The 23,503-nt window shown below is 45.9% G+C and overlaps 5 protein-coding genes and 5 non-coding genes across 11 annotated transcripts; 4 read left to right on the forward strand and 6 right to left on the reverse strand.

Annotated features, from left to right (window-relative positions):
• Positions 1 to 3,404: 3,404 nt before the first annotated feature.
• On the reverse strand, positions 3,405 to 3,986 carry LOC123826662 (histone H2B type 1-C/E/F/G/I-like). The gene has a single exon (XM_045850694.1). The coding sequence runs from the start codon at positions 3,930 to 3,932 to the stop codon at positions 3,552 to 3,554; it is 381 nt and encodes a 126-aa protein (XP_045706650.1). The 5' UTR covers positions 3,933 to 3,986; the 3' UTR covers positions 3,405 to 3,551.
• A 186-nt stretch (positions 3,987 to 4,172) lies between these two features.
• On the forward strand, positions 4,173 to 4,919 carry LOC123826645 (histone H2A type 1). Its single transcript, XM_045850675.1, has one exon. The coding sequence runs from the start codon at positions 4,238 to 4,240 to the stop codon at positions 4,628 to 4,630; it is 393 nt and encodes a 130-aa protein (XP_045706631.1). The 5' UTR covers positions 4,173 to 4,237; the 3' UTR covers positions 4,631 to 4,919.
• Positions 4,920 to 5,110: 191 nt separating this feature from the next.
• Positions 5,111 to 10,989, reverse strand: LOC123826646 (histone H2B type 1-K-like). Its single transcript, XM_045850676.1, has 3 exons — positions 10,605 to 10,989; positions 5,648 to 5,836; positions 5,111 to 5,446 (listed from the first exon to the last, which is right to left on the reverse strand). The coding sequence occupies exons 1-2, from the start codon at positions 10,979 to 10,981 to the stop codon at positions 5,824 to 5,826; spliced, it is 390 nt and encodes a 129-aa protein (XP_045706632.1). The 5' UTR covers positions 10,982 to 10,989; the 3' UTR covers positions 5,111 to 5,446; positions 5,648 to 5,823.
• On the forward strand, positions 8,384 to 10,558 carry LOC123826643. Of its 2 annotated transcripts, XM_045850673.1 has the most exons (4): positions 8,384 to 8,702; positions 9,006 to 9,057; positions 9,790 to 9,977; positions 10,240 to 10,558. In XM_045850673.1, exons 1-4 carry the CDS (start codon positions 8,396 to 8,398, stop codon positions 10,353 to 10,355), a joined length of 663 nt encoding a protein of 220 aa, XP_045706629.1. In that variant the 5' UTR covers positions 8,384 to 8,395; the 3' UTR covers positions 10,356 to 10,558. The 2 variants fall into 2 exon arrangements, 1 of the variants encoding a protein (XP_045706629.1); XR_006787102.1 differs by lacking the exon at positions 9,006 to 9,057 and having other exon boundaries at positions 10,240 to 10,371.
• Positions 10,990 to 11,302: 313 nt separating the features above from the next.
• Positions 11,303 to 11,798, forward strand: LOC123826649 (histone H2A type 1-J). Its single transcript, XM_045850678.1, has one exon. It carries the CDS (start codon positions 11,303 to 11,305, stop codon positions 11,687 to 11,689), a length of 387 nt encoding a protein of 128 aa, XP_045706634.1. The 3' UTR covers positions 11,690 to 11,798.
• Positions 11,799 to 14,095: 2,297 nt separating this feature from the next.
• On the reverse strand, positions 14,096 to 14,168 carry TRNAV-UAC. Its single transcript has one exon. It is a non-coding gene; the product is annotated as a tRNA-Val (tRNA).
• A 3,158-nt stretch (positions 14,169 to 17,326) lies between these two features.
• On the forward strand, positions 17,327 to 17,400 carry TRNAT-AGU. The gene has a single exon. It is a non-coding gene; the product is annotated as a tRNA-Thr (tRNA).
• A 1,696-nt stretch (positions 17,401 to 19,096) lies between these two features.
• Positions 19,097 to 19,170, reverse strand: TRNAI-AAU. The gene has a single exon. It is a non-coding gene; the product is annotated as a tRNA-Ile (tRNA).
• Positions 19,171 to 19,312: 142 nt separating this feature from the next.
• Positions 19,313 to 19,385, reverse strand: TRNAV-CAC. The gene has a single exon. It is a non-coding gene; the product is annotated as a tRNA-Val (tRNA).
• A 3,065-nt stretch (positions 19,386 to 22,450) lies between these two features.
• TRNAL-UAA lies at positions 22,451 to 22,533 on the reverse strand. Its single transcript has one exon. It is a non-coding gene; the product is annotated as a tRNA-Leu (tRNA).
• Positions 22,534 to 23,503: the final 970 nt, after the last annotated feature.

Raw genomic sequence — 23,503 nt, forward strand, 5'->3', positions numbered from 1 at the left:
TACAGGTTTGGACATTCTTGCATCAACAAGACCGTGAATAGTAAAAGAGAAATTGGAATTTTGGAAGGGAGTTTCCGATTATTGGAATAAAAGAAAAACAAGACTAGCCAAAGGTGAACTCAATTGTACCCACGCAGGAGACCAAAAGGTCCTCCTGCACAGCAAGCACCCACATACCACTCCCGCGCCTTGGCCGTTCTAAGCATGGGGATAGAAAGGGAGCTGTGTCCGCTCTTATGGAGAGAAGTGCTTAGGAGCATTTTTCCCTCGTGGGAGGAATGGAAATCCAGAAAGCAGCACAGTAGGGGGTGGGGATTTGTAGCGTCCTGTCAGCCGCCACCCCCAGAGCCCACTAGGTGGCCATGTCTTCCCTAATGGAAGGGTCCTGAGTTCAAGACTTACAAAAGGCAGAAAAGTCTCTTCTAGTGGCACAGTATTTCAATGGCCTTATTTGGTATATATTAAAAAAAATGTGTGTGCCCATACTCATTAATGAAAAACATTGGGAAAAAAAGAAATCTGAGTTTGAACAACACTAAAGGTTTTTGTTGGGGAGAGAAAACTGGGAGTTCAACCAGACGGAGCTCTCAGTGGTGGGAATGGATGGCGATTTGTCTTTGATCTTTGGGATCATCCACCGAAGGAAGTAAGTAAAATTGTTTGGAAGCCTCCCTCTTGGCAATAGTGGAGCCAAGGAATATTACTTCACTTATTTATTCAGAGATATTTTTTGAAGAAAAGGAGGAGGAGGAATAGAAGATGAAAGAAAGGAGGAGAAAAGTCCAGGTGTCAGTGGACTCATTCGACTGGGGAGGGGGAGTACAGTTAAGATAAGCAAGTGACCCAGTAAAATATAGAGCATGTCAGTTCTGGATACATACTGTGAAGAAAAGGGACAGGGAATGGGAGGACAACTTCGTTATAAGACGGCAACCAGAGAAAACCTCACTGCCAAGGGCAGTGCCTGCGGTTAGGACCCGGATGCCCCACCTCACCCAGCATCGCGTGCCCATTCCAGGAAGGGGACAGGAATTCGGCCTCCCCACAGCTGTCCAGACCGGTTCAGCCCCCGGGGTCTCCTCAAAGAGCCCCAAGTAGGCCCTTCCTCTCACAGATGAGCACCACCTTTCAGGGGAGGTGCAGCCATTGTGGGGTCCCCAGTAGGAGCAGGTTACCCACCCGGGATCACTAGCTCGGGTGCGCCTGCCAAGAACTCTCAGCCACTCTCCTCACTAATAGGAAAATGTTCCGAGCTAATGAGAAAAGCGCGAGACAGAACTGTGAGAGGAACACGTGGCCATTGGCTGTGAGTTAAGAGAGGTAATGGGGACCCACGTGTGTATTTGTGTTCATATGAAGCCAGAGGGGACAAAACAAAAAAAGGAATAAAAAAAATTCGAGAGGGATGCACAGAAAACTAATGAACGTGTTTACTTGTGGTCGTTGGCGAAATTGTGCGGTTGAGAACTGTTGAGAACAAGATGGTTTATTGTATTCTTCATACGTGCGATTATTAAACCCTACCAATAGACTGCCTAGCAGAAACCCTAACACAAAGCCAAAGTTTGGCTGTATTCCCACAAAGGGCCACCAGATGGCGATAGCGTTTCTCCTCCTGGCGAGGAGGGAGGGGTCTGCGGCTGGGATTTTCTCCTGGTGCAGATGGCCTCTCTCACTCGCGTAGTTTAGTCTCGGAATTTCTGCCAACACTTGATTCTTCTCAGTATCACCCTTTGTTAAACAAAAGAGAAAATACATTAGTTAATTGGGCCGACCTTTTCATAAAACTATTTTTCGGGGGCAGAGATTACGCACACAGAATAACCTATCTCCGAGTGCCCAGCACCAAGAGTCAACAACCACCACCATTTCACTTAGTGTTTCACTACCCTGCCTACTGTGGGCAGGACGGGGCGGGGGAGTGTAAAAAAATCACAAACATGTTATTTCAACCACGGCTACTTTTACTAATGTCCTAACATACAGACCTAAACAAAATACAAGTTTTTCACACCTTAGAAAATTTAAAAATGATTTGTAACATCATGCAATATGTAGTCCTTTAAAAAAATTCTCAAACGCCTCAGATATTTACAATAATGTTGTCTGAATTAGGATTCCATTAGATCTACCTTAGTTCCTATGTCTTAAATATATTTTCGCAGTTTCTTTTTACTCATTTTAAATTAAGGTGGCGACATGAGATTACTCGAGGGTGGGAGAAAGCAAGGCAGGAACTGGATTATAGGCTAGTTAAGATGATTTGAACACTAGTGGGGGGATTGCCTGAGGGAGTGGGGGGTGCTGGGTGGAGGGGGACAAGGGATGTCAGGACAACTGTAACGGCATAAGCAGTAAAATACACTTTTTAAGAGAGATTATTTGTTCTCTTGAGGGTGGTTACCTTAGGAGGAGCCTGAAAAGAGACATATCAAAGGTGTGTTAACCTATATGCATAGAAACAGTGGACAAGGATTAAGGCAAAAATTAGTTTACTAAAGGATTACAGGCCTGGGGCCTGACTACCCAACATAATGTGACCAATTAGGAAATTATGTTCAGATCACCCAGTAAGGTAAATTTCTGTAGAACCTCTTTTTGCCCGCGGTTTTTCCTTAGAAGTTAAAATCATATCCTTTGACTAGCTAAATCTGCCATTTATTTTCTAGCTTTTCATTTCAAATGTTGCTTTTGATAACATAAATATATTCTTCTGGTCCTTCAGTACCCTTCCCTAACCAAAGGAACTTTAAAATAGAAAATGGATTTTTACTCCAGAGGACTCTGGGATAAATGCTCTCAAGCTTTTCTGCCCTCATTGGTCCCTAAGTATTCGTGTTTTGTCCTGCAATGTTCAACATACGAAAATATGGCAAAGGGAAAGCAGTATCCCTAATTAACTGGTATTTCTGTCTGGCAATTATATCCTTCAGTAACTTCTCCAACAAAAAAATTCAAGAGGAAATAAAACTACTGCCGAATGCGACACAACATTAAGAAAAGGAAATGACAAGCAGGATCGACTCCCAGACCGTGCTTATCAAGCAGCGAGCGGGTCCCTCCAGCACCCCCGGTTGGGGCTTTCCGGAGGGCGGGGCCCCTGTGGGCGCAGAGCGCAGGCGCGCGCGCCTGCCCGGGAGAATTCAAACTGACCGCGCACCTCGGCCCCGGCTGGGTCCAACCCTATCCCCGTTAGGTGACCCGGGCGTAGTTGAGTTTGCTTAGAGTTGAACATTTTCCGTTCTTTCCTTAACCTTGAGAAAGGCTGGCAGAGCCCCATTTAAATGTAACTTCCCAAATGGTAATGGAAAGCTAAAGGAGTTTTTACACAAAGGAGGTCTAGACATTTGAAAGGACCTTGCAACTGCTCTGTGGTTGGTTGATTTCGAGCTTACCTTCACCGAGCCTCTTCTCGAAGGATTGTTGCCCGACTTCGCACACTAAACGACTGCCGAGGCGCAGCATCAGAGGCCAGCTCAGCAGCAGCTCTCTCTGAGAACATAGGTGGCTCTGAAAAGAGCCTTTGGATTAAGAGGTGCCCGCAGGAGGCACTACTTGGAGCTGGTGTACTTGGTGACGGCCTTGGTGCCCTCGGACACGGCATGCTTGGCCAGCTCCCCGGGCAGCAGCAGGCGCACGGCCGTCTGGATCTCCCGCGACGTGATGGTCGAGCGCTTGTTGTAGTGCGCCAGGCGCGACGCCTCGCCCGCGATGCGCTCGAAGATGTCGTTCACGAAGGAGTTCATGATGCCCATGGCCTTGGACGAGATGCCGGTGTCCGGGTGCACCTGCTTGAGCACCTTGTACACGTACACCGAGTAGCTCTCCTTGCGGCTGCGCTTGCGCTTCTTGCCGTCCTTCTTCTGCGCCTTGGCCACGGCCTTCTTGGAGCCCTTCTTCGGGGCGGGCGCGGACTTGGCCGGCTCGGGCATGGTCGCGAGAACCGCCAAAGAAGGTGAAGGACAAGCGTAAGGCCGTGAGTGTCCTCTCGGTGCCCAGCCTCTTCAGGAAGCCGTGAGCAAAGTCGCGTCTGACTGGCGGTAGCTCCAGAAACGTCACGTGGATATTGTCCAGTCAAGATACGCGTATTTCAGGACGAGGACCTATTGGTTTAAGTGAAAAGGTTGTAACTTTTCGCCAATGACAGAGATTCACTTTCGAGCCCTGGGACGACTATAAATAGGGCATCTCTGGTTCTGTTAGTTCACTCTAGTCAGAAGGCGATTTTCTTCCCGATATGTCTGGGCGCGGGAAGCAGGGCGGCAAGGCGCGCGCCAAGGCCAAGACGCGCTCGTCGCGGGCCGGGCTGCAGTTCCCCGTGGGCCGCGTGCACCGCCTGCTGCGCAAGGGCAACTACGCCGAGCGGGTCGGCGCCGGCGCGCCCGTGTACCTGGCGGCCGTGCTGGAGTACCTGACTGCCGAGATCCTGGAGCTGGCGGGCAACGCGGCGCGCGACAACAAGAAGACGCGCATCATCCCGCGCCACCTGCAGCTGGCCATCCGCAACGACGAGGAGCTCAACAAGCTGCTGGGCAAGGTGACCATCGCGCAGGGCGGCGTGCTGCCCAACATCCAGGCCGTGCTGCTGCCCAAGAAGACCGAGAGCCACCACAAGGCCAAGGGCAAGTGAACTGCAAGATTCGGATCTTTTTCAACTTCAACCAAAGGCTCTTTTCAGAGCCACCCACATTTCCACTAAAAGGGCTTGCCTGTTTCGTGTTGTAACCACTACTTAAAAGGGACTTCTAGTACAGTTGTCATGTCAGTACATAAACATCCTTGAAAGGAGACACTAACTATACATTAGAAAGTTGAATACGTGTCATCATCACAGTAAAACGGACACTTACTGTGTGTCAAGTGAGTAATGTGATACCTCAGACCCTCGGGGTAAAATACCTCAGGATTAAAAGTGAAGTGCTCAACTATTCCCTGGTACATTTTAACATTTGTTTTAATTGGGTGAGAAAATGATAGATGAGGCATTGGTGAAACACATCTCGTTGAAAGCAAAACATTGAAAAAGTTGTATGAAGAAATGAGGTATTTATAATCATCTTGTATAGATTTATTAAATCTTTGCTTCTCATCCTAATATAAAGTCTTACAGTAAAAAGTGCTGGTGACAATATATAACAATGACAGACACTGAAATGGCCCCTCAATTTTTTTAAAATAAGTTTTAGGTTGTGATGAGTACTCTGAGGAAAACTAAATCAGGTCCAGGGGCTAGGAGAGCAGGGAGCTGGGAGTGTTTTCTTTTGTGTCACCGTTAATGTAATTTACTGGAGCTCCCAGCAACAATTTACTGCAAACTGACAGTACTAAACAACAGAAACCCTTGCCCCTCGCAGTTCTGGAGCCCAGAAGTCCGAAATCACCATGCTCCTGGGACTCATTCATTCTATGGCTGGCGTGTCCAACCTTTTGGTGTCTCTGGGCCGCACTGGAAGAAGAAGAGTTATCTTGGGTTACACATTAAATACGCAAACACTAACAAAAACTGATGAGGAAAAAAAGGCTTAAAGTAAATTTATGATTTTGTGTTGGGCCACCTTCATAGTCACCCTGGTCCACATGCAGCCTGGGCCGCGAGTTAGACACCCTGTTCTAGATCCTCTAAGGGAGAAGAGGGGAGGTGACTCACAGCCGCGGTGGTTGCCTGAAGTCTCAGCGTTCCTTGGCCTCTGCAGCACACCTGCAACCTCCACCTCCGTCACAGCTCCTTGCCTGTGAGCCTGTCCTCTCCTCTTCTTACAGGATGACAGCTGTCTTCAGATTCAAGGCCCGTTCTAAATCCAAGATGTCTTCCTCTCGAGATCCTTAATAGTTACACCTGCAAAGACCCCATTTCTAAATAAGGTTGCATGTGAGGATCCAGGTAGACAGGAGTGGGGAGTGAGCGGGCACTCTTCAAACCATTACCAGGACTCTGGAAACATTTTGACTAGATTGTATTTGAGCAAAGATTTGAATAAAACCAGGTAGTAAATTAATTTGCTCTTTTGGGTGATGCTCTAAGCAAAGAAGATAATCAAACCCCCAAGACCGTCATGTATGTGGAATGTCTAGCAGTCCCCCCGGGCTCAGAATGCAGGGGTGGGAAGGGAGTTCAGAGACAGATAAGGAGTCAGATAAGGAGGAACTTTAGGATCCTGTAAGGTTGTATATGTCATGCTGAGTTTTCCAGATAGTTCTAGATGTCCATTCTGAGTTCTGAAGAGAGAAATGGCATAACCTGACTTAGGTTTCTTTGAAAATTCACTAAGGCAACCGCCTCTGTGGTGAATACAAACTGTAGAGGGATATAAATTACACATTCTAGTGATCTTTGAGAGATAAACGTGGCTTGATTTCATTGGTGGCAGTACACAATGAGCAGGTATAGGATGTATTTTGCAATTGTAACTAATAAAGTTTACTGCAACATTTGATGTGTGCAGTGTAAAAGAGGAGCAAATCGTTTTCCCTGTGCCATTCTGAGTTTTTGGCTGAGAGTCAGTGATAAAGACGAAGTAACAAGAGAAAACCAGAATTTTATCAACTTGTATACCAATATATATGTCACAGATACTCAGGAACAAAGACTTAACTCCCCAACGTGACCCAAACCATTTCTACCTTATTTGCCATTTCCAGTTAAAGATAAAAGACAGGGTGGGGTGGGCAGAGGCAGGGCAGTTAGGAGAGGCTACCTAGGAGAAGGTAGGTTTTGTCGTACGGATTAAGTAGACGCCTTTTCCATTGGTGAGCCTTGAGATTCAGAGTTGGCATGCTCTTGCTGGTACAGGGAGGGAGATTTCCATTATAAGCCTAAATGTCCTTGACAAAAAAGGAACTTCCACATTTTTCAAAGACTTTTTCTTGTTCGTTGCTTCTCATAATTAGCTCAAAGTGATCCTTACACCAAAGAGGTGTAATTAGGGGTGGTGTATTCTGCTCCCTTTAAACCAAGAAGTAATGTAAAGATACAAGAAAAATACTTTGATTGTAACTGTTTATCTTGATATATTAATTTTTAGTATATTAGAAAACAGCCTGCATAGCACCATATTTTTATAAAATAATGTTTATAGAAGAATAAATTATTTGGCTATTAATTTCAGAAACTAGAGAATCTTACAAACTTATCCATCCATTACTAATCTTACTACTAGTTTCATACAGGCAAGGAGGCTACTGCATGGTGGGAAATTTACTGATTTTTAAGGTAGAGAAGGGTCTGGAAATGTATTCCAGCTAATTGAAGTTGAAGAAACATAGTAAAAAAGGTATGCTTTTTTTTCTCATTTGAATTTTCTATATATTCCCTAGTAAAAAATTAATTGCTCTTGTTGCAGGTTTTTTTAATTTTTCAAATATATTATCTGGAAAATAGTCTACTGAGATATTCATGGATTGGTAGTATTCCTTTTCAAGTTACCAGGACACAGTATTGCAAAGATAAATTTACCCAAACCAACCGATAAATTTACTAAGAGAATTTATTTGTTGTAAGTGCATACAATTATTTTTAATTTTTTAAAAAAGACTAGTGATAATAGGAATATTTGGAAAAAATATTTGGAAATATTTGGAATTCCCTGAGGTGGGAATTCACTGTCAAATACCAAAATATTTTTCCACATTAGAAATAATTATAATACTTCAGCAATAGACATAACAATAAAACTCAAGAATTAATTGTGTGAAATATTCAGTATGATAAACTAAGTTCCTCAAATCAGTAGGGAAATATTTGATGTACTGATTAACCAGATTGATGTGTTTTTTTTTTAAATTAATTCTCTGTATCTGGATTGTTGGAATTAGTTTTGAAGTGGGTCTACTCATTATTAGTAAGACACACTAGGAGCTGCTGTGGAAAATAAAAATTGGTACCTTTGGTGGAACAGAATTTAATAATATATCTAGAAGATCTTAATATTTTCTGCTTTATTATTCCGTCTTGGTCAATCTCTGTGCAGTCATTATATGGAGTATATCTCTCCTATATATTAAGGAGAGAAAAGTTCCAAAGTTGTGGCTCCATGCAAACTTTGTATAAAGAAATTACATGTATATATGCAGAGATAAAAACACAGTATTTCCTTCACTGTTTTTGTGTATCCTGTACAATGTTAAGGTTTCGTTGTTTAATTTGAATGAAGCACAAAGCACACTAAATAAGAGGGAGAAAAACAGGTAGCATGTTGAGGATTCAAAATTATTGAAAAGAAAGAACAGAAAAGAAAGGACCCTACTGTAGTAAGTTTTCTGCTTTTAGGCCCCTTCCTGCCACCAAGAACAACTTCCTGCCACAGCTCTTTAGGTTTTCACTCTGGTCCGCCAGGGTTCCCTATAAGAAGGAGTTGCTGACGCTCTTGGGGCATTAGTAGTTCTTGGCTCTTTCAGGATGTCTGGCCGCGGCAAAGGCGGGAAGGGGCTCGGCAAAGGCGGCGCCAAGCGCCACCGCAAGGTGCTGCGCGACAACATCCAGGGCATCACCAAGCCCGCCATCCGGCGCCTGGCCCGCCGCGGCGGCGTCAAGCGCATCTCCGGCCTCATCTACGAGGAGACCCGCGGGGTGCTCAAGGTCTTCCTGGAGAACGTGATCCGGGACGCCGTCACCTACACGGAGCACGCCAAGCGCAAGACGGTCACGGCCATGGACGTGGTCTACGCGCTCAAGCGCCAGGGCCGCACCCTCTACGGCTTCGGCGGTTAAGTCACATTTTATCAGCATAATCTCGCTTCCACCAAAGGTCCTTTTCAGGGCCGCCCACTCCTCGGGAAGAGCTTTGCGCTGCTTTCTTGGTTTGCGGGATAACGCGGGATAAGGAGGCTGGGGTGACAAAGTAAACTTCCAGAGGTGGGGCAAACGGGGTTGTAAGGAGCCACCGGTTGCGTTTGCCCAGAGTCTCGGGAACGGCAACGAACCCTTAAGTTTTGCTACTTGCGGGGGGGCGGGTCTCAGTAAGTTACTGAACAGATCCTTAGACTGCAGTTGTTTCCCGGCCTCCTAGAGACCCAGCCTGTTACAACACGACGTAGAACAAACCGCTGGGCTTCAGTTCGGTAAGTGTTTGCTCAGGATTACCAAAGGGAAATTTTTCCTCACTGCCCCCTAAACCGGTTTTGGGTTTACATGTAACTAAGGGAGTTGCTGTTTTCCAGCCTCAGGCCAGCCCCTCCCTACGCCCGAGGCCCCCAGTTTGTTGTAAGTGACGGTCACCGTCGACTAGACGAAGGGGTCGGTGTTCTAACTCCTTTGAGCCCCGAGGCCGTGAAAGGGAGCTCCCTGCCCTGGTCACCGGCTCTCCGACCCCTCCTCCCCAGTTTCTTCCTCTTAAGTCTGCCTACCTTGAATCAAGCTTTTATTTAGCTTTTTATTATTGACCATTTAAACAACACAATATGGTTATAAAATGTTTTTGTGAAGTCAGAATTGAACCTAGAAACTTGTTTTTACAGAAAACCAAAGGCCCATTTCAGGCCAAGTTTTCATCGAAAAAACTGAAGTGTGATCCCGGGCAAACAATGCTTGCCAATACTAATTACCCATGTTAATTCTTTAGTGCATTTTACTAGGTTAACTCCTGTGCTGGAAATGTGGGCGGGGACAATATTCAGTGACCCGGTCCAGGATTGTTGGCGGTGAGGATGGGCCCTTTGTGACCTTCGCCTGTCCCTGTCCCTGTTTCTGGCTCTGGGTTGGAACTGCCTGGAGCCTGACTAACCCACGTGTCAGAGGCCTGGGGTCTAGACTGTCCTGCCCCTCACAAAGGTCTCATTGGTCCTTTAAATTAGGGGTCCCCCGCCTTCCAGCCAGGGACCGGTACCGGGCCGCACAGATGCAGGTGAGCGACAGAAGCTTCATCTCGCTCCCCATTGCTCACATGACCGCCTGAGCTCCACCATCCCCCTCCCGTTCTGGGAAATTTTCTTCCTGAAACCAGTCGTCGGTGCCAAAAAGGTTCCGGACAGCTGCTTTAAAGGTATGTCAGGGTGAGAGGTCTGAACAAACGAATGGTGTTGATTTGTCTTGTGGTGTTCTTTGGCACAATGTTGCACTAGGCCCAGTCCAAGTACTTTCCCGTTTTAACTCTCCAAGGTTTCAGGTATAAGACGTGCAAGGAAGTTCCTCCGACATGGCAGCACCGTTTTAAAGTAGCTCCCTTTCTTTACATTGGTGACCAACTGCACTAACATATTGAGACGTGAAGTCTTGACCATAAGTTTTTTTTTTTTTGGCTTTAGGTACTATACTAAATACTTTAATGTCAATCAACACTCAAGTATGGTTACACCTTCGTGCCTCTTCTCAACAGCATCAGCTGCCTGTTTCTGTGACCTGGAGTTCACAAGTGTCCTGACTCTGGTGCTAGCAGTTCACACTTTTTGCAATTTCAGATACGTACTCCTGAGCATGTACCACCACTTCCCTTAAAAACCTTTATCTAAATTAAAGTATTCCTATGTCCCTACTTGTGGAGCACTTACGCACTTGACTGACTTCCACTTTTCCCCCGATTTTAAGTACGTACCTACAGCTCTAATATTAACAACTGAGTGGCTCTGAAAAGAGCCTTTGGGTTAAAAAGTGCCTAACAAAAGGCACTTACTTGGCGCTGGTGTACTTGGTGACGGCCTTGGTGCCCTCGGACACGGCATGCTTGGCCAGCTCCCCGGGCAGCAGCAGGCGCACGGCCGTCTGGATCTCCCGAGACGTGATGGTCGAGCGCTTGTTGTAGTGCGCCAGGCGCGACGCCTCGCCCGCGATGCGCTCGAAGATGTCGTTCACGAAGGAGTTCATGATGCCCATGGCTTTGGAGGAGATGCCCGTGTCCGGATGTACCTGCTTGAGCACCTTGTACACGTACACCGAGTAGCTCTCCTTGCGGCTGCGCTTGCGCTTCTTGCCGTCCTTCTTCTGCGCCTTGGTCACGGCCTTCTTGGAGCCCTTCTTCGGGGCGGGCGCGGACTTGGCTGGCTCAGGCATGGTGGAGAAAACCCAAGACACACGGTAGAAAACAGCAAAGTGATAGTGGAGTATGACGTGCCCGTCCTCCATATATACAACTTGACATGCAAATAAGGTGATAAAGTACTTTCTCTGATTGGTGGCTAATCTGAACTTAAAAATTTCCTTTGGTCCAATCAGAACGCAAGAATCCCAAGTGTATGTTTTCACTGGTCAGGATGAAGCTGAAAACTTGACCAATAACACACCTGCATTTTCGCTCCCAAGTTCCTTTATAAAATATGCAGTCCCTGTAGTTTTACTTTTATACTTGACAGTGAAGATAGTCCCCAGGTGAGAATGTCTGGACGCGGGAAGCAGGGCGGCAAGGCGCGCGCCAAGGCCAAGACGCGCTCCTCCCGGGCCGGACTCCAGTTCCCCGTGGGCCGCGTGCACCGCCTGCTGCGCAAGGGCAACTACGCCGAGCGGGTCGGCGCCGGCGCGCCCGTGTACCTGGCGGCCGTGCTGGAGTACCTGACGGCCGAGATCCTGGAGCTGGCGGGCAACGCGGCGCGCGACAACAAGAAGACGCGCATCATCCCGCGCCACCTGCAGCTGGCCATCCGCAACGACGAGGAGCTCAACAAGCTGCTGGGCAAGGTGACCATCGCGCAGGGCGGCGTGCTGCCCAACATCCAGGCCGTGCTGCTGCCCAAGAAGACCGAGAGCCACCACAAGACCAAGTAAGGAGGAACCAGGTTAAGAACTCTGGGAAACAAAGGCTCTTTTCAGAGCCACTCACACTGTCATAGGGAGCTGGTACACACAACTTGCCGTATTCTCTTAGCAGTCACTTCCACTTTACTTAGTATTTAATTCCAAAGAGAATTAGGTTTTGGTTTATTGGTTTAGCACATCAGAAGTTACACACCCATGTTGGTAAATTCGTGGTCCTATTCCTTTGGAGTACGTGTGTTGCTTTCCTGACCTCACAACAGCTCAGGTTGCAAAGGGGAATGCATGCTGGAGAACAGCCTCCATGGCAGGCGGTGTGGAGGAGACCGGTAGACCTGTGCTGTCAGGTGAGGATGCGCGCTGAAGACAACAGGGATTGAGCTACAGAGCACAGTGGGGCTATTTTGGTTGAGAGTAAGTGGAGCTAAACTGGGAAGTGAGTAGAGAGAGGACCGAGGTAGGTAGACCCGGCCGCACACTGATACTGTGGTGGTTAGTACTGTGTTGGGGCCATGGCAACCTTGGTTGGAAGCTGAGTTGAAGGCAGGAGCTTGAAGTTGTGCGTGCACCTTCCCACCTTTTTCAACTGCAGTGCAGACTGCAAAACCCCTGCGAGGTTGAAGGGATTTGCAATCTACTCAGAAGCAAGAGAGACAAAGGCACATCTAGTCGTGCTGCCTTACCACCCCCTTAAGCCTGCCAAAGACAAAGTGCTCGTGGTGTGTTTGTTTTTCTCTTTCTCTTCAATGCTCCTCTTTGTAACTCTGCTCAGGTCCATTTGGCATTGCCTAGGAGTCCTGAAGAAGAATTTGAGGTAATAAAAACAAAAGTAGAAAACTTCATTTTGAACATGAGAAAATGACTTCAAGTGCAGGTCCAGGTTTCCTGTGCCACCTTTCCCAGCCAACTGACCATGAACTGACCATGAGTCAGGCACTTCCAAGTATTGTGGCCAGGCAAGTGCTCAGAAACTGTAGACTGATAATCTGCAGAGAAATTGGAGGAACCCTTGGGGGGAATCATGGCTCAGAGGAACAGCTCCTGTCTCTAACCTCTACTGTTTGCACAGTAGTTACAAAGGGGCTCGTGGACCAGGCAAGGTGGGTGTGGAGGAGAGTTGACCTGAGAAGGGGAGGTGGCTGGAGACAAGGAAGTCCCCAGAGGAGTTTCCACGGGCCTACTTCTCCACAGCGCCACACTCAGATGCACAAATGACACACCTGCCCTGGACTTGTGGATTGTGGGAGCTCAAACACTACTGTCTTCTGTCTCCTTTCTCATATTGTGAGCAGCTTATTAAAAGTTTCAGCATGATGACATCTTCGATTTCTCAAAGCCTTCCCTTAGGGCTAAATTAGCCTCATCCTTCCCCACCTGTCTACCTGATGTAAATTCTAAAACTCACATGGAGGAGACTGAGGAGGTTTTGAGCTGAAATGTCTTGGAGGACATTCCTCCAGCCGCTCAGTTTTAAGACTGCTTCCTAGTCCTCTTCACTGTATCATGTCCTTCATTGTACCACATCTGCCTCGATAGCCCCTGTTCTGTGTGCTATTTCTACTCCATTTTGCATGTGTGAGGATGGGTACCTGTCTGTCTGGACTCGGAGGAACCAGCTCCTGACACTGTGCAGCTCTGGGTGGCTGCTGTAAACTGAGCGAGGGTGGTTATGAAACTAAATTGGACCTTTCCATGAGTGCCTGAATATTGATTGGTCTGGGAGCTTCCTGCACAACCGGACTTCTTAGTCTTGAAGTGTGAGGCCCAGGAACAGAAACGCCTATGGACAGGACTGGAAAGGCACTGTCCCTTGGGTGGAACAAGCGCAAGCGACGTTGATGAGAGCAGAGAGAAATGCTGACTCTTGTTGGTTCTTTCTGAGTTTGTTGTGAATAGAAATGAGGTTGGGGAGGACGCACTGTGTACGGTTTTCATAGGTTTCTCTTGCTTTTACTGAGGAACCGCAACCATCAAGGGCAACAAATACTACCATGCTCTCAAGGCCAGAGACCTGTCTCCTGATTTTAGGAGAATAACCCTGAAGTCTCCTCCCTGATAGGTGGGGGCTGGAGTTGGAGCTTCTAGAAGGCCATGCTGGTCTGCAGCCCCTGATCAGTCCCACCCACACATTTCTCCGCTGAGGGTCCTCCCTCCTCCCCCCAGTTCCCAAATTTTAGGAATTCCTGTGGACTTGGCACTTTTGAAGTGAGAGGATGGGCCTCTCAGCGGTGTCTCCAGCTCAGGCTCACCTAAAACCTATTTTTCTGTAATTTTCACGGAGTCCGGAGAAGCAGAAATAACAGCAGCATTTTTAGCGATAAGCAGACACTCGATGTGAGCCAGAGTGTGTGGCAGTGGATAGCAAAATACCCCTTCTCTTGCCTTTGGGAGGGGAAGGGGAGAAAACCTACCTAGCATTGGTTCCACTGGGGATTGAACCCAGGACCTTCTGCGTGTAAAGCAGACGTGCTAACCGCTGCACCATGGAACCACAAGTACAAAGAGTCCACTTTTCTGAGTAAGTATGTAGAAAATGTTTTTATTTGATTCGAAGGTAATTTTGGAATATGTGGTTTTTGTTTTTGTCTTTGTCTTTTTGGTGTTAAATTACAATTCCCGTGCATCTTCCTAGCAAGCAGTCATTGTAAACACATGGGAAAAGATTATCTAAAACCACGTTCTTCACCCTTGGAGCACTTCTATGTCTCTCCATTCATTACAAGATTATTTATTTGGAGCGTCCACCACACCACATGCCCAGTACCTGTCGAGGTGCTGCAGACAGAGCAGTGATGGTGGTAGAACCCCGTAGGCACGCACCTTACACTGTGGGGTCTGCACCATCTGTCAAAATCAACAGGTGCTGGATAAATGGATCTTTATAAACGGAAGAGCACTGCCCCCATGACCTCCCTCCCTTTACTTACAACTGGGTCAGAACCGGCCGCTGGGGACTGCTCACTGAGTTATGCTTAGGATATTTGTGCTTGAAATGAGAGGCAAATGTTTTGCATTGGAGGAGGTCAGAGGATGCCACCCCCAAATACATATGCTTCTGACGTATTGATTACTTTGAATTAAAGGCACTTGAAAAAAACAGATGCAAAAACGGGGGAGGGCATTCTGGCCCTTATTTTCCTTTCTAAAAGCAGGAGATAAAATTCCCATGTGAAAAGTATGTTTCTACACCAGGAGGAAGAAACATTCTTATCACCAGAAACAGGAAGTTGAGACTCAGAGAAATCTGAACCAAAAAACAAACAAACAAACAAAAAACACTTATTAAACTAACCCTCATCTTCCTAGTCACTTTTCTACTAACCGCCCCAGCCCCAGCCCCTTTGTCTTGCCAAGTGTTCATGTTTGTCCAGCCTGGTGTGTAAGTGTTGTTCTCAGAGACTTCACTTTTTTGTGCAGGCTCTCGTGTGCATGTAAAAATTATTTAGTAAAATGTGTATGTTTTTCTCCTATAATTCTTAGGCCCAGAGAAAGACCATAAGAAAGTGGAGGAAGAGTTTTCCCTCCCTTACACAGTCTCTCTCCCACTCTCCATCCTTGGAGAGTGACACAGCATTCGTCTGACAAGTCTCCTGCAAACTCTGGGCTCTGCCCTCCAGAGCCTTTGTGAGTGTTGGGAGCCTTTCCATAGCCAAGTTGCTGGTGAGGCCACCAGGCTAATGAGGTTGTCTGGGGGCCACTGATCCTAACAGCTCCTTTGTGTTGTTCAAGGCCTTCTCAATTTCATTCCTTAGAATCAAATTACAGTAGACTTAGACACTGATAGATAGACTGAGGGTGATTATACCAAATCTATGGTGAGCTAGGATCGTGGTGGAAAGAGTCAGCCACGCGCCTATGAAATACTGCTTACTAGCATTTTTTCCCAGGCTTCGGTAAGGTGCAGGATTATCGAAGAGAGAAAAAGAATCAAATAGCCTGAGTGCAAAACAGAAACTCACAGGTTTTCTGGCACCAGTGAGAGTGGTCTACAGTTCTTATTGAAAAAGATGAATTAGAAGATAAGATCAAGCAAGGATCAAATCCATGCAGATATATTTATAAACTTTAAGCTCGAAGTGTTGCCACTCACTTGTTGGAGCAACATAGAACAACTCTTATCTCATGTATTTTTCTTGTAAGAACCAAAGTACTACTTACAGTTTGGAGAGCTTAGGCTTGACTTCACAGATCCCTGGACACTGGCCCAGGCTTACAAGAACTTGAACAGAAATGCATTTTATTCAACGCATAATCATATGGGCTGTGAGGAGGCTACGATCAAGAAGTGTGGAGTGCTACATGAGCACCCGTGCACCCTGGACACCCTTACTAAACCAAAATTTGGGGCACTAGAAGACATGAGTCCAACAGATTGTCACATAAGAATTGTACACTTGTCTAGATATCCAGGTTGATCAATGTTTCAAATGTGAAAAGGGAAATCTATACGTTTTTTAGAGAAAATTTATAACTGAGTAGCAGAGAAAGACCCTCAAAGCATAACCTCAAAGTACAAATCATAGGGGAGGAAAAAGAGAAATCCTTAAGAAAATCAAGTTCCCGCAATTAACCACAGGACTGTATATAGCAGGTAGAAACAATGACAGGTGTACACAGGGCAACATAGATGGATTTTAGAGTCACAATGCTTTTTTAGAAGCATAAGAATATATACTGTACCGTTTACATAAATGTGTAATATATGCACACATACAAAAAGTCAACTTTGTTTAAAAAATACATGTGATCAAAATGATGCTGATGTAAGATAAGTTAGAAACGTTGCTTATGAGGAGAGGAGTGGCAGCAAGCAGGACACGGGGACAACGGAAATACATAAGTCCGACCCCCCCGCTCAGTTTTAAAGTGTCTGAGGACAGGAACCAAGTCAGTTCGAGAGCAGAACAGGACGGGGCCCCGCGGCGTTTCCTCCTGCGGCCCCACGGCCCCACGGCCCCACGGGGATCCGCAGATCGCGAGGCCCAGGCTGTCCTTGAAGGGGGGGCCTGACGGGGCCCGGTCTGGGTGAGATGCCAGTCTCCTCCGAATCCGTGTGTCCTCAGCTTTGCTTCCTTTCTCGTGCAGGTTAGATGAGACACAAGGAGTGTTACAGTCTTGCCACGTGCGGTGAATTAGCTCAGAAGGTAGCATCGTGGGCTCTGGCGACTGCCGAATTGGTTCTGGCATTGCTCGTGTGCTTGGGGTATGGAGACCAAGTTTTTAAAACTTGCTTTCTTTACCTTCCTCTAGAATACAAATTCTATAGGAGAAGGTTTTGTGTGTTTGTTCGCTGATCTACCGCCAATACCTAGAAAAGTACCTGAAATATAATAATGACTCAACATTTGTGGCCAAAAAGATTTACGTAAATAATAGAGAAACAAATTGAAAATGTGGTGCAATCTCCACCATTTCCTCTAGAGGGCAACAGTCACCATGAAATAGGAATTTCATTCATTTGAATTTAAGATCATTTTTAAAATACTGCAGTACAGAATGCATTTATTTTTAATGTTGATGTTTCTGCTTTAGAAGGAATTGAAAAACAAGATGTGTTCTCTGTCAGAAAAATCAAGTAGGTCTGGCAAATTACTACAGTTCACAAAAAACGTTACAAATATGATATAACTGAACATTCACCTAAAAGGGGGCCCTGTGGCTTAGCTGGTCAAAGCGCCTGTCTAGTAAACAGGAGATCCTGGGTTCGAATCCCAGCGGGGCCTTCTTGTTTGGTTTTGTATTTTCAACTGGGTACATGCCATTAAATAAAGTAGAGAGGTATTAAGGAATTGACATAGCTCATTAAGCCTATACTGAATTATTCTTTCAATTATACAGGGTCAGATAATTGCATCACAACATCAGGGACTGGCATGAAGGGAAAATGAATATGGTTTCTATAGTTGATAGAAAAGGATGAGTTTCAAAGGCAAGGGAGGTAAAGGCAAAAATAAATGAATGGGACTACGGCAATAAAAAACCTTCTGCCCGGCAAAAAGAACTTCAAAATATATAAAGAACTCATATAACTCAGCAACAACATAACAAACAATCCACTTTTTAAAAAATGGGCAGAGGATCTGAACACCTTTTCCGAGAAGACATACAAATGGCCAACAAATACACAAAAAGATGCTCAACTTCATTAGCTATTAGGAAAATGCAAATCAAAACCAAAATGAGATGGCACCTCACACATGTGAGAATGGTTATTATCAATTAGATAACAAATAACTGTTAGGGAGAATGTGGAGAAAAGGGACCCTCATTCACTGTTGGTGGGAATATACAGCCACTATGGAAAACAGTAGGGAGGGACCTGTAAGAATTAAGAATAGAGTTACCATATGACCCAGCAAACCCTCTTCTGGATATCTATCAAAACACGTACACACACACACATTTATTTGTAAAGGTATATGTGCCCCTATGTTCATTGCAGTACCATTCACAGTGGCCAAGACGTGGATGAATAAGACTCACTGGCGGTTAGCACGTTTTGTCTGCCGCAGGAACAGCCAAACTTCCTTGTTAGAGGCGTTATGTTTGTTCTATATTGCTGACTTTCATCAGCTCTTTCGCTTTTGAAAATTATGAGCAATAAATTAATTACAACCACCCATTTTGAGTCTTTTGTCACCTATACAGAATTAATTTACTTTCACGCTTCCCTGAGAGCGCGTCACAGGAAAGACGCCCGCGCAGCTGCCGCCGGGCACAGGTTCCTGGCAGCCAGGTCTGTCGGGCCCTTCTGTACTTGAACTCGCTAAGTACATCATCTAACATACAATGGGGTACTAAGTGCCCCTTATTAATATTTTGACTTTTCCCCGGCGTTGCCTTCGAGCTGGTCACTAGAGGGAACCCACCTTCCTGGGTTTCTTGAGCCCCCACCTGTCCCTGGCAGAGACTCTACGTGGGTCCTTGTGTAATCAAGACAAGAAGTAAAATTGTCCTGGGAACCGAAGGGACGCGAGCAAGGAGAGCAGCAGGTGGCGGAAGCGGTGCTATCTGTGTCCATCGCGCACCCCCTCGTGTCACTCAAATCTCAAACGACCGGGGAAACGGTCAGACGTCGCCGCTGGTCTGAGCTCCGGACTAGGGTCCGGAGAAGAAACCCTGAACTGTGCCCCCGGACGACGCGGGCTGGAATCTGCGGCCCTCGCCCCGCGGTACGGTCCGGAGCCCACTAAGCCAGAGCACCAGGGAAGGAGGAGCTTTCTCCAACTCCTCCACGACTCTTCCCTCAAGCTTTGCACAGAGAGGTACAAGGAGTCCTTTCCTACGGTATCTCTCATAGACTAAACAAAACAGAACAAACACACAAAAGTAAGCCGACAAATCAAGTCGTTCTGTGGCAATCAGCTGCTGTAGGAGGTGAGCAGTGACCCCAGGGAGGTGGATGTGGAAAAGTACTGTTGGCCCGTACGGGGATCGAACCCGCGACCTTGGCGTTATTAGCACCACGCTCTAACCAACTGAGCTAACCGGCCGCCCGCTGATGGGTGCCTTTCCTGAGCCTTTCTAAAGATTTGTACGACTAAGGTCACGACAGTGTTCTCTCGCAAAAATTTGAGCAATATATATATAAACAAGTTGAAATTTCTGAAATCAAGGGCACTTCATGAAAAACCATGTTTCCGCCCGGTTTCGAACCGGGGACCTTTCGCGTGTGAGGCGAACGTGATAACCACTACACTACGGAAACTCCTGCCTGCTGCTCGCGCCCCTCCCATGTGGGAAGAAGTGCAAGTGAGGCCCGGACCTACTTTCGCTCCAAATGCAACCACCCATTTCTTCAACGTTGGCAGTTGGTTTCCATGAAATAAGTTACATGTTTATTAACTTCAATTCTGGCCTAAAACAAAGCTTTCTTTGAGTATCACACTCATCTTTCAGCCATTTGGTTTTTACATTTTGCTGCTACTCTTTACTTTCCTGTTATTGTTCTTTTGTGTTTATGCCTTAACAACGCACCCCTTTTTACTTTGTTAGTGTGGGTCATTGGGTAGGGAGACAAAAGCCTGACTTTCATGTGCTGTTAGTATAAGTAGGCCTGTCTGTGACTTACTGTGATTTGTCATCGTGCTGCATGCCCAGAATCGTGTGGGAGGCAATGAACAGGATGCCGCCATTTATTTTCAGACTAAAAGCCTAGAGGACTCTAGCGTTCACCCTAAACTTAACCTTCCGTGAACCCCTGAGAGAGCTGAGGTGCTTCCAAGCAGAGGTGGGATGTGAACATTGGTTCACCTGATAACAGTGGAGGGAGATGGGTCTTTCATGCAAGAGGGCCAGGAAAGTGCAGCTCAAGATCAGTATTTATAATGAATTGCTCAAGGCCAAGCAAGTGTGGGCCAGCTGTGAGTACTGGGATCGACATCCTCCAAAGGAGATTGAAACATGTGCTGAATATCACAGGACAGACTGGGCAGGGCGGGAGGCCAGAGGATGCCTGCTCCATAGTCCAGGCCCACAGAGGTGAGGGTGCACCCCCAAACAAAAGATATCTTACTGCTAAGGGAGTGGCAGCAAATACCGTTACATCAGGGGGACGGGAAACTCACGGCAACTGGAGAAAGTATAAAAGAATAAAATTGCTTACCCTGGCAGAGTGTCAGAAAACTTTATCGGGCCCCGACAATTAGAGAATGCCAACTTCCTGGGAAGAGTGGGATGACTGAGAAAGCCCCACCTCGACATCTGGGTACATGCGCCGAGACTGAGGCTGAACTGCAGCAGACCCTGGCACAACCCCACTGCATGAGGACCAAACCCAAGCAACAGGTCTACCCCTGGGGAAAGGCAACAGGCCACAGAGAAGTCCTCTCTGAAACCCATGCAGGCAGGCGAGGCCTAAAGTTCAGAGTAGGGCAAAAACACTAGAAAGCACTCCAGAAAACTAAACCCCAACCTAAACCCAAAGCAAAGCCAGAGGAATTGGAAGACAGGTATGCACCAAAAAATTCACAACAACAATAAGCACAAAAATATCCCGACTTCTGCTTAAATTGACTCAGCCTCACACGTTAATAGCCTACAAAAAGGGACATGCCCATTTCCAGGCATAAACACTACCTCACCCTCTACAGTCCTACACACTATGTCTGATGGCAAACGAAAAATTATCAGACAAGAAAAAACAACGTATTGTCAAGAGGAGATTCAGATATGCCCCACATGCTGGAACTATCAGGAAATCTAAAATACTCATGATTAATATTTTAAAGGCTCTAGTGGAAAAGATGGACTGCAAACGTAAACAAGAGAAATTTGAGTAGATTGTTGGAAACTAAAAATCAAATTGATACACTAAAAACTCAAAACACACACATGCTAACAGAGATTAAAAATGCTTTTAAAGATTTCATTCATTCATTCATTCATTCATTTAGAGAGAGGGAAGGAGAAGGAGACGGGGTTTTGTATGTGTCCCAACAGGACTCTAGGCCCTGACCAGGACTGGAACTAGGGATCTTTCACTTTGCAGGAGCATGCCCAACCAACTGAGCCACACCTGTCAGGGCAAAGAATTTCTTTAATATGCTAGTGGACTAGAGAGCTGAGGAAACAAGTGATGAACTTGAAAGTAGGTGATTAGATGCTACGCAAGCTGAAATGCCAAGAGAAAAAAAAGAATGAAAAATGAAAAGAGCTATGAATTAATGTCAAATGGTCTAATATATTTATAATTGGGTTCCTAGAAGATGAAGAAAGAAAAGAGCAGAAAAAAATATTTGAAGATCCAATGAGAAATTTCACAAAGTAATGAAATACATCAAACCACAGCTCCAAATAGGTCACAGAACCACAAGCAATACATATAGGAGAGAAGAAAAAACCCTATTTACATCATATTTAAACTGCTGACCACACCCTCCTCCAAAAAGAGAGAGTGGTGATATTGAAGGCACCCAAAGACAAAATACATGTTACATGTAGCTGAAAAAAAAAAGATAAAAAGAACAGAAGACTTCTCATCAGAAGTTAGGTATGCCCGAAGACAATGGAATGACATTTTAAAGTGCTGAGGGACCAAGTTAAAACAAAACATAACTTTTAACCTAACATTTTTTACCAAACAAAAAATATTTTCCAAAAGGGAAGGAAAAAAAGATATTTTCAGACAAACAAACAAACACTGAAGAGTATATTACTAGCAGATCTGTAAATAGGAAATATTATAAGAAGTTCTTTGGGAAGAAGAAATATGAGCCCAGAGAGATACAAAGGAAATAATATCTACAGAAATGGTTACAATGTAGGTGCAAATAAGAAAATTTCCCAATTTTAATCACACTAAAAATAATTGATTACATAAAGCAAAAGCAGTAGAAACATGCTGTACAGTAACAATGTACATGAAAGCAAAATGTATGATGACAATAAAACAAAATATAGGAGGGAGTAAGCTCCCGCTACACAGGAACAGCATGATATTATTTGAAAGCAGGCTGACTAATTGAAGTTGTGTACAGAGAATCCCAGGGAATGCACTAAAGATTGTTGTAAAATACAAATAGTTGAGATGAAATCAAATCATGAAAAATGCTCATATATGTCAAAGAGACGAAGAAACACTTAAGAAACAAAGAGCAAAAGGGAAACACAGAAAACAACTAAGGTAGATTTCAATACAAATATGTAATTACATTATATGTAAGTTACCCAAAGCCAACTATTTTAGACAGTTAGGTTGGAAAATCTAAATTAGTTCAATTTTAGGTTTATCTAAGTATTTGTTTTCAGGTAAAAGAGCGCCTAATGGGAACCTACCGGGAGTGGGGTTCGAACCCACGCGGATATGCATCCATTGGATCTTAAGTCCAACGCCTTAACCACTCGGCCATCCCGGTGGCGAGACTGAGTTTTCTTCTTAAGTGTTACCAAGTTAGCACTAACTAGATTTGCTAGCTCCTGGAAGATTATGAATAATACATTTGTGAGGCCATTTGACACTCAAGGAGCAGAAAATATTCAGTGCCCTGCGCCCGCTCCCAACTCCACCCCGCAAGGTGGTGGAAAGAAAGGGAGCCCAACCTTCCCTGGAAAGATGGCTTTTCAGTGTTGCCCACTCTCCGCAAAGGCTGAGGCTTTGGGAGACTGCTCTGCAGCAACCGGCTCACCCTAGGGGCAGGAGAGCTTGTCCGGGAACTTTGTCTCTGAGGGCGGACGTGCTCAGCAAGGAAAGATGAGGACTAACCCCCAACACTAAAAGTACATATGGCTGATCGCTGTGGACTTCTTTCAAAGTATTCATTTACACCAAAGCCAAGAGGTCTTTGGATGGAAATGGAAATTGTCATGTTTGTCTTGGAACGGTAGACTTTTCGCTGCCCATCACATTCATGTTAAATCTAAATTCTTACTGTGGAGGGTCTCCCTGGGTTCTGTACCCCCCACGTGTCATTTTACTTACTGTCAGGGGGACGAATTTCCACGAGAAAAAGGAAGGAAGAAAAGCGAGCTCTGGTTCACACCTAGAATCGGAGCTCTCGGACCCACTCAGGCTCTGGTCCAGGTTCACCCGGTGCAGGAATCTGCTCTCCATTCGCCGGCCCTTCAACCTCCTCCCGTTTAGGTCACATTGCTTCCCTCAGCGAGTATTCGCCGACCATTAAGACCAGAGAGGATGCCCCTATTCTGTGAGAAATCCCTGTGACTCTCATAGCTGTCATTCCAGGCAGCAACTTTATTGCAACTAAGTCACTATGTACAAACATCATTTCGATCAGCTTGGGGACCCCTTCCCTCATGGCGAGTCTGTGGACAAAACACTTTACTCGGCGCCTTCTGTTTGTGTGTGTGTGGGGGGGGGGGAGGTGC

This window comes from Phyllostomus hastatus, unplaced genomic scaffold (assembly GCF_019186645.2).
Source record: "Phyllostomus hastatus isolate PE091 unplaced genomic scaffold, TTU_PhHast_1.1 phas_contig_840, whole genome shotgun sequence".
Lineage (NCBI taxonomy): Eukaryota > Metazoa > Chordata > Mammalia > Chiroptera > Phyllostomidae > Phyllostomus > Phyllostomus hastatus.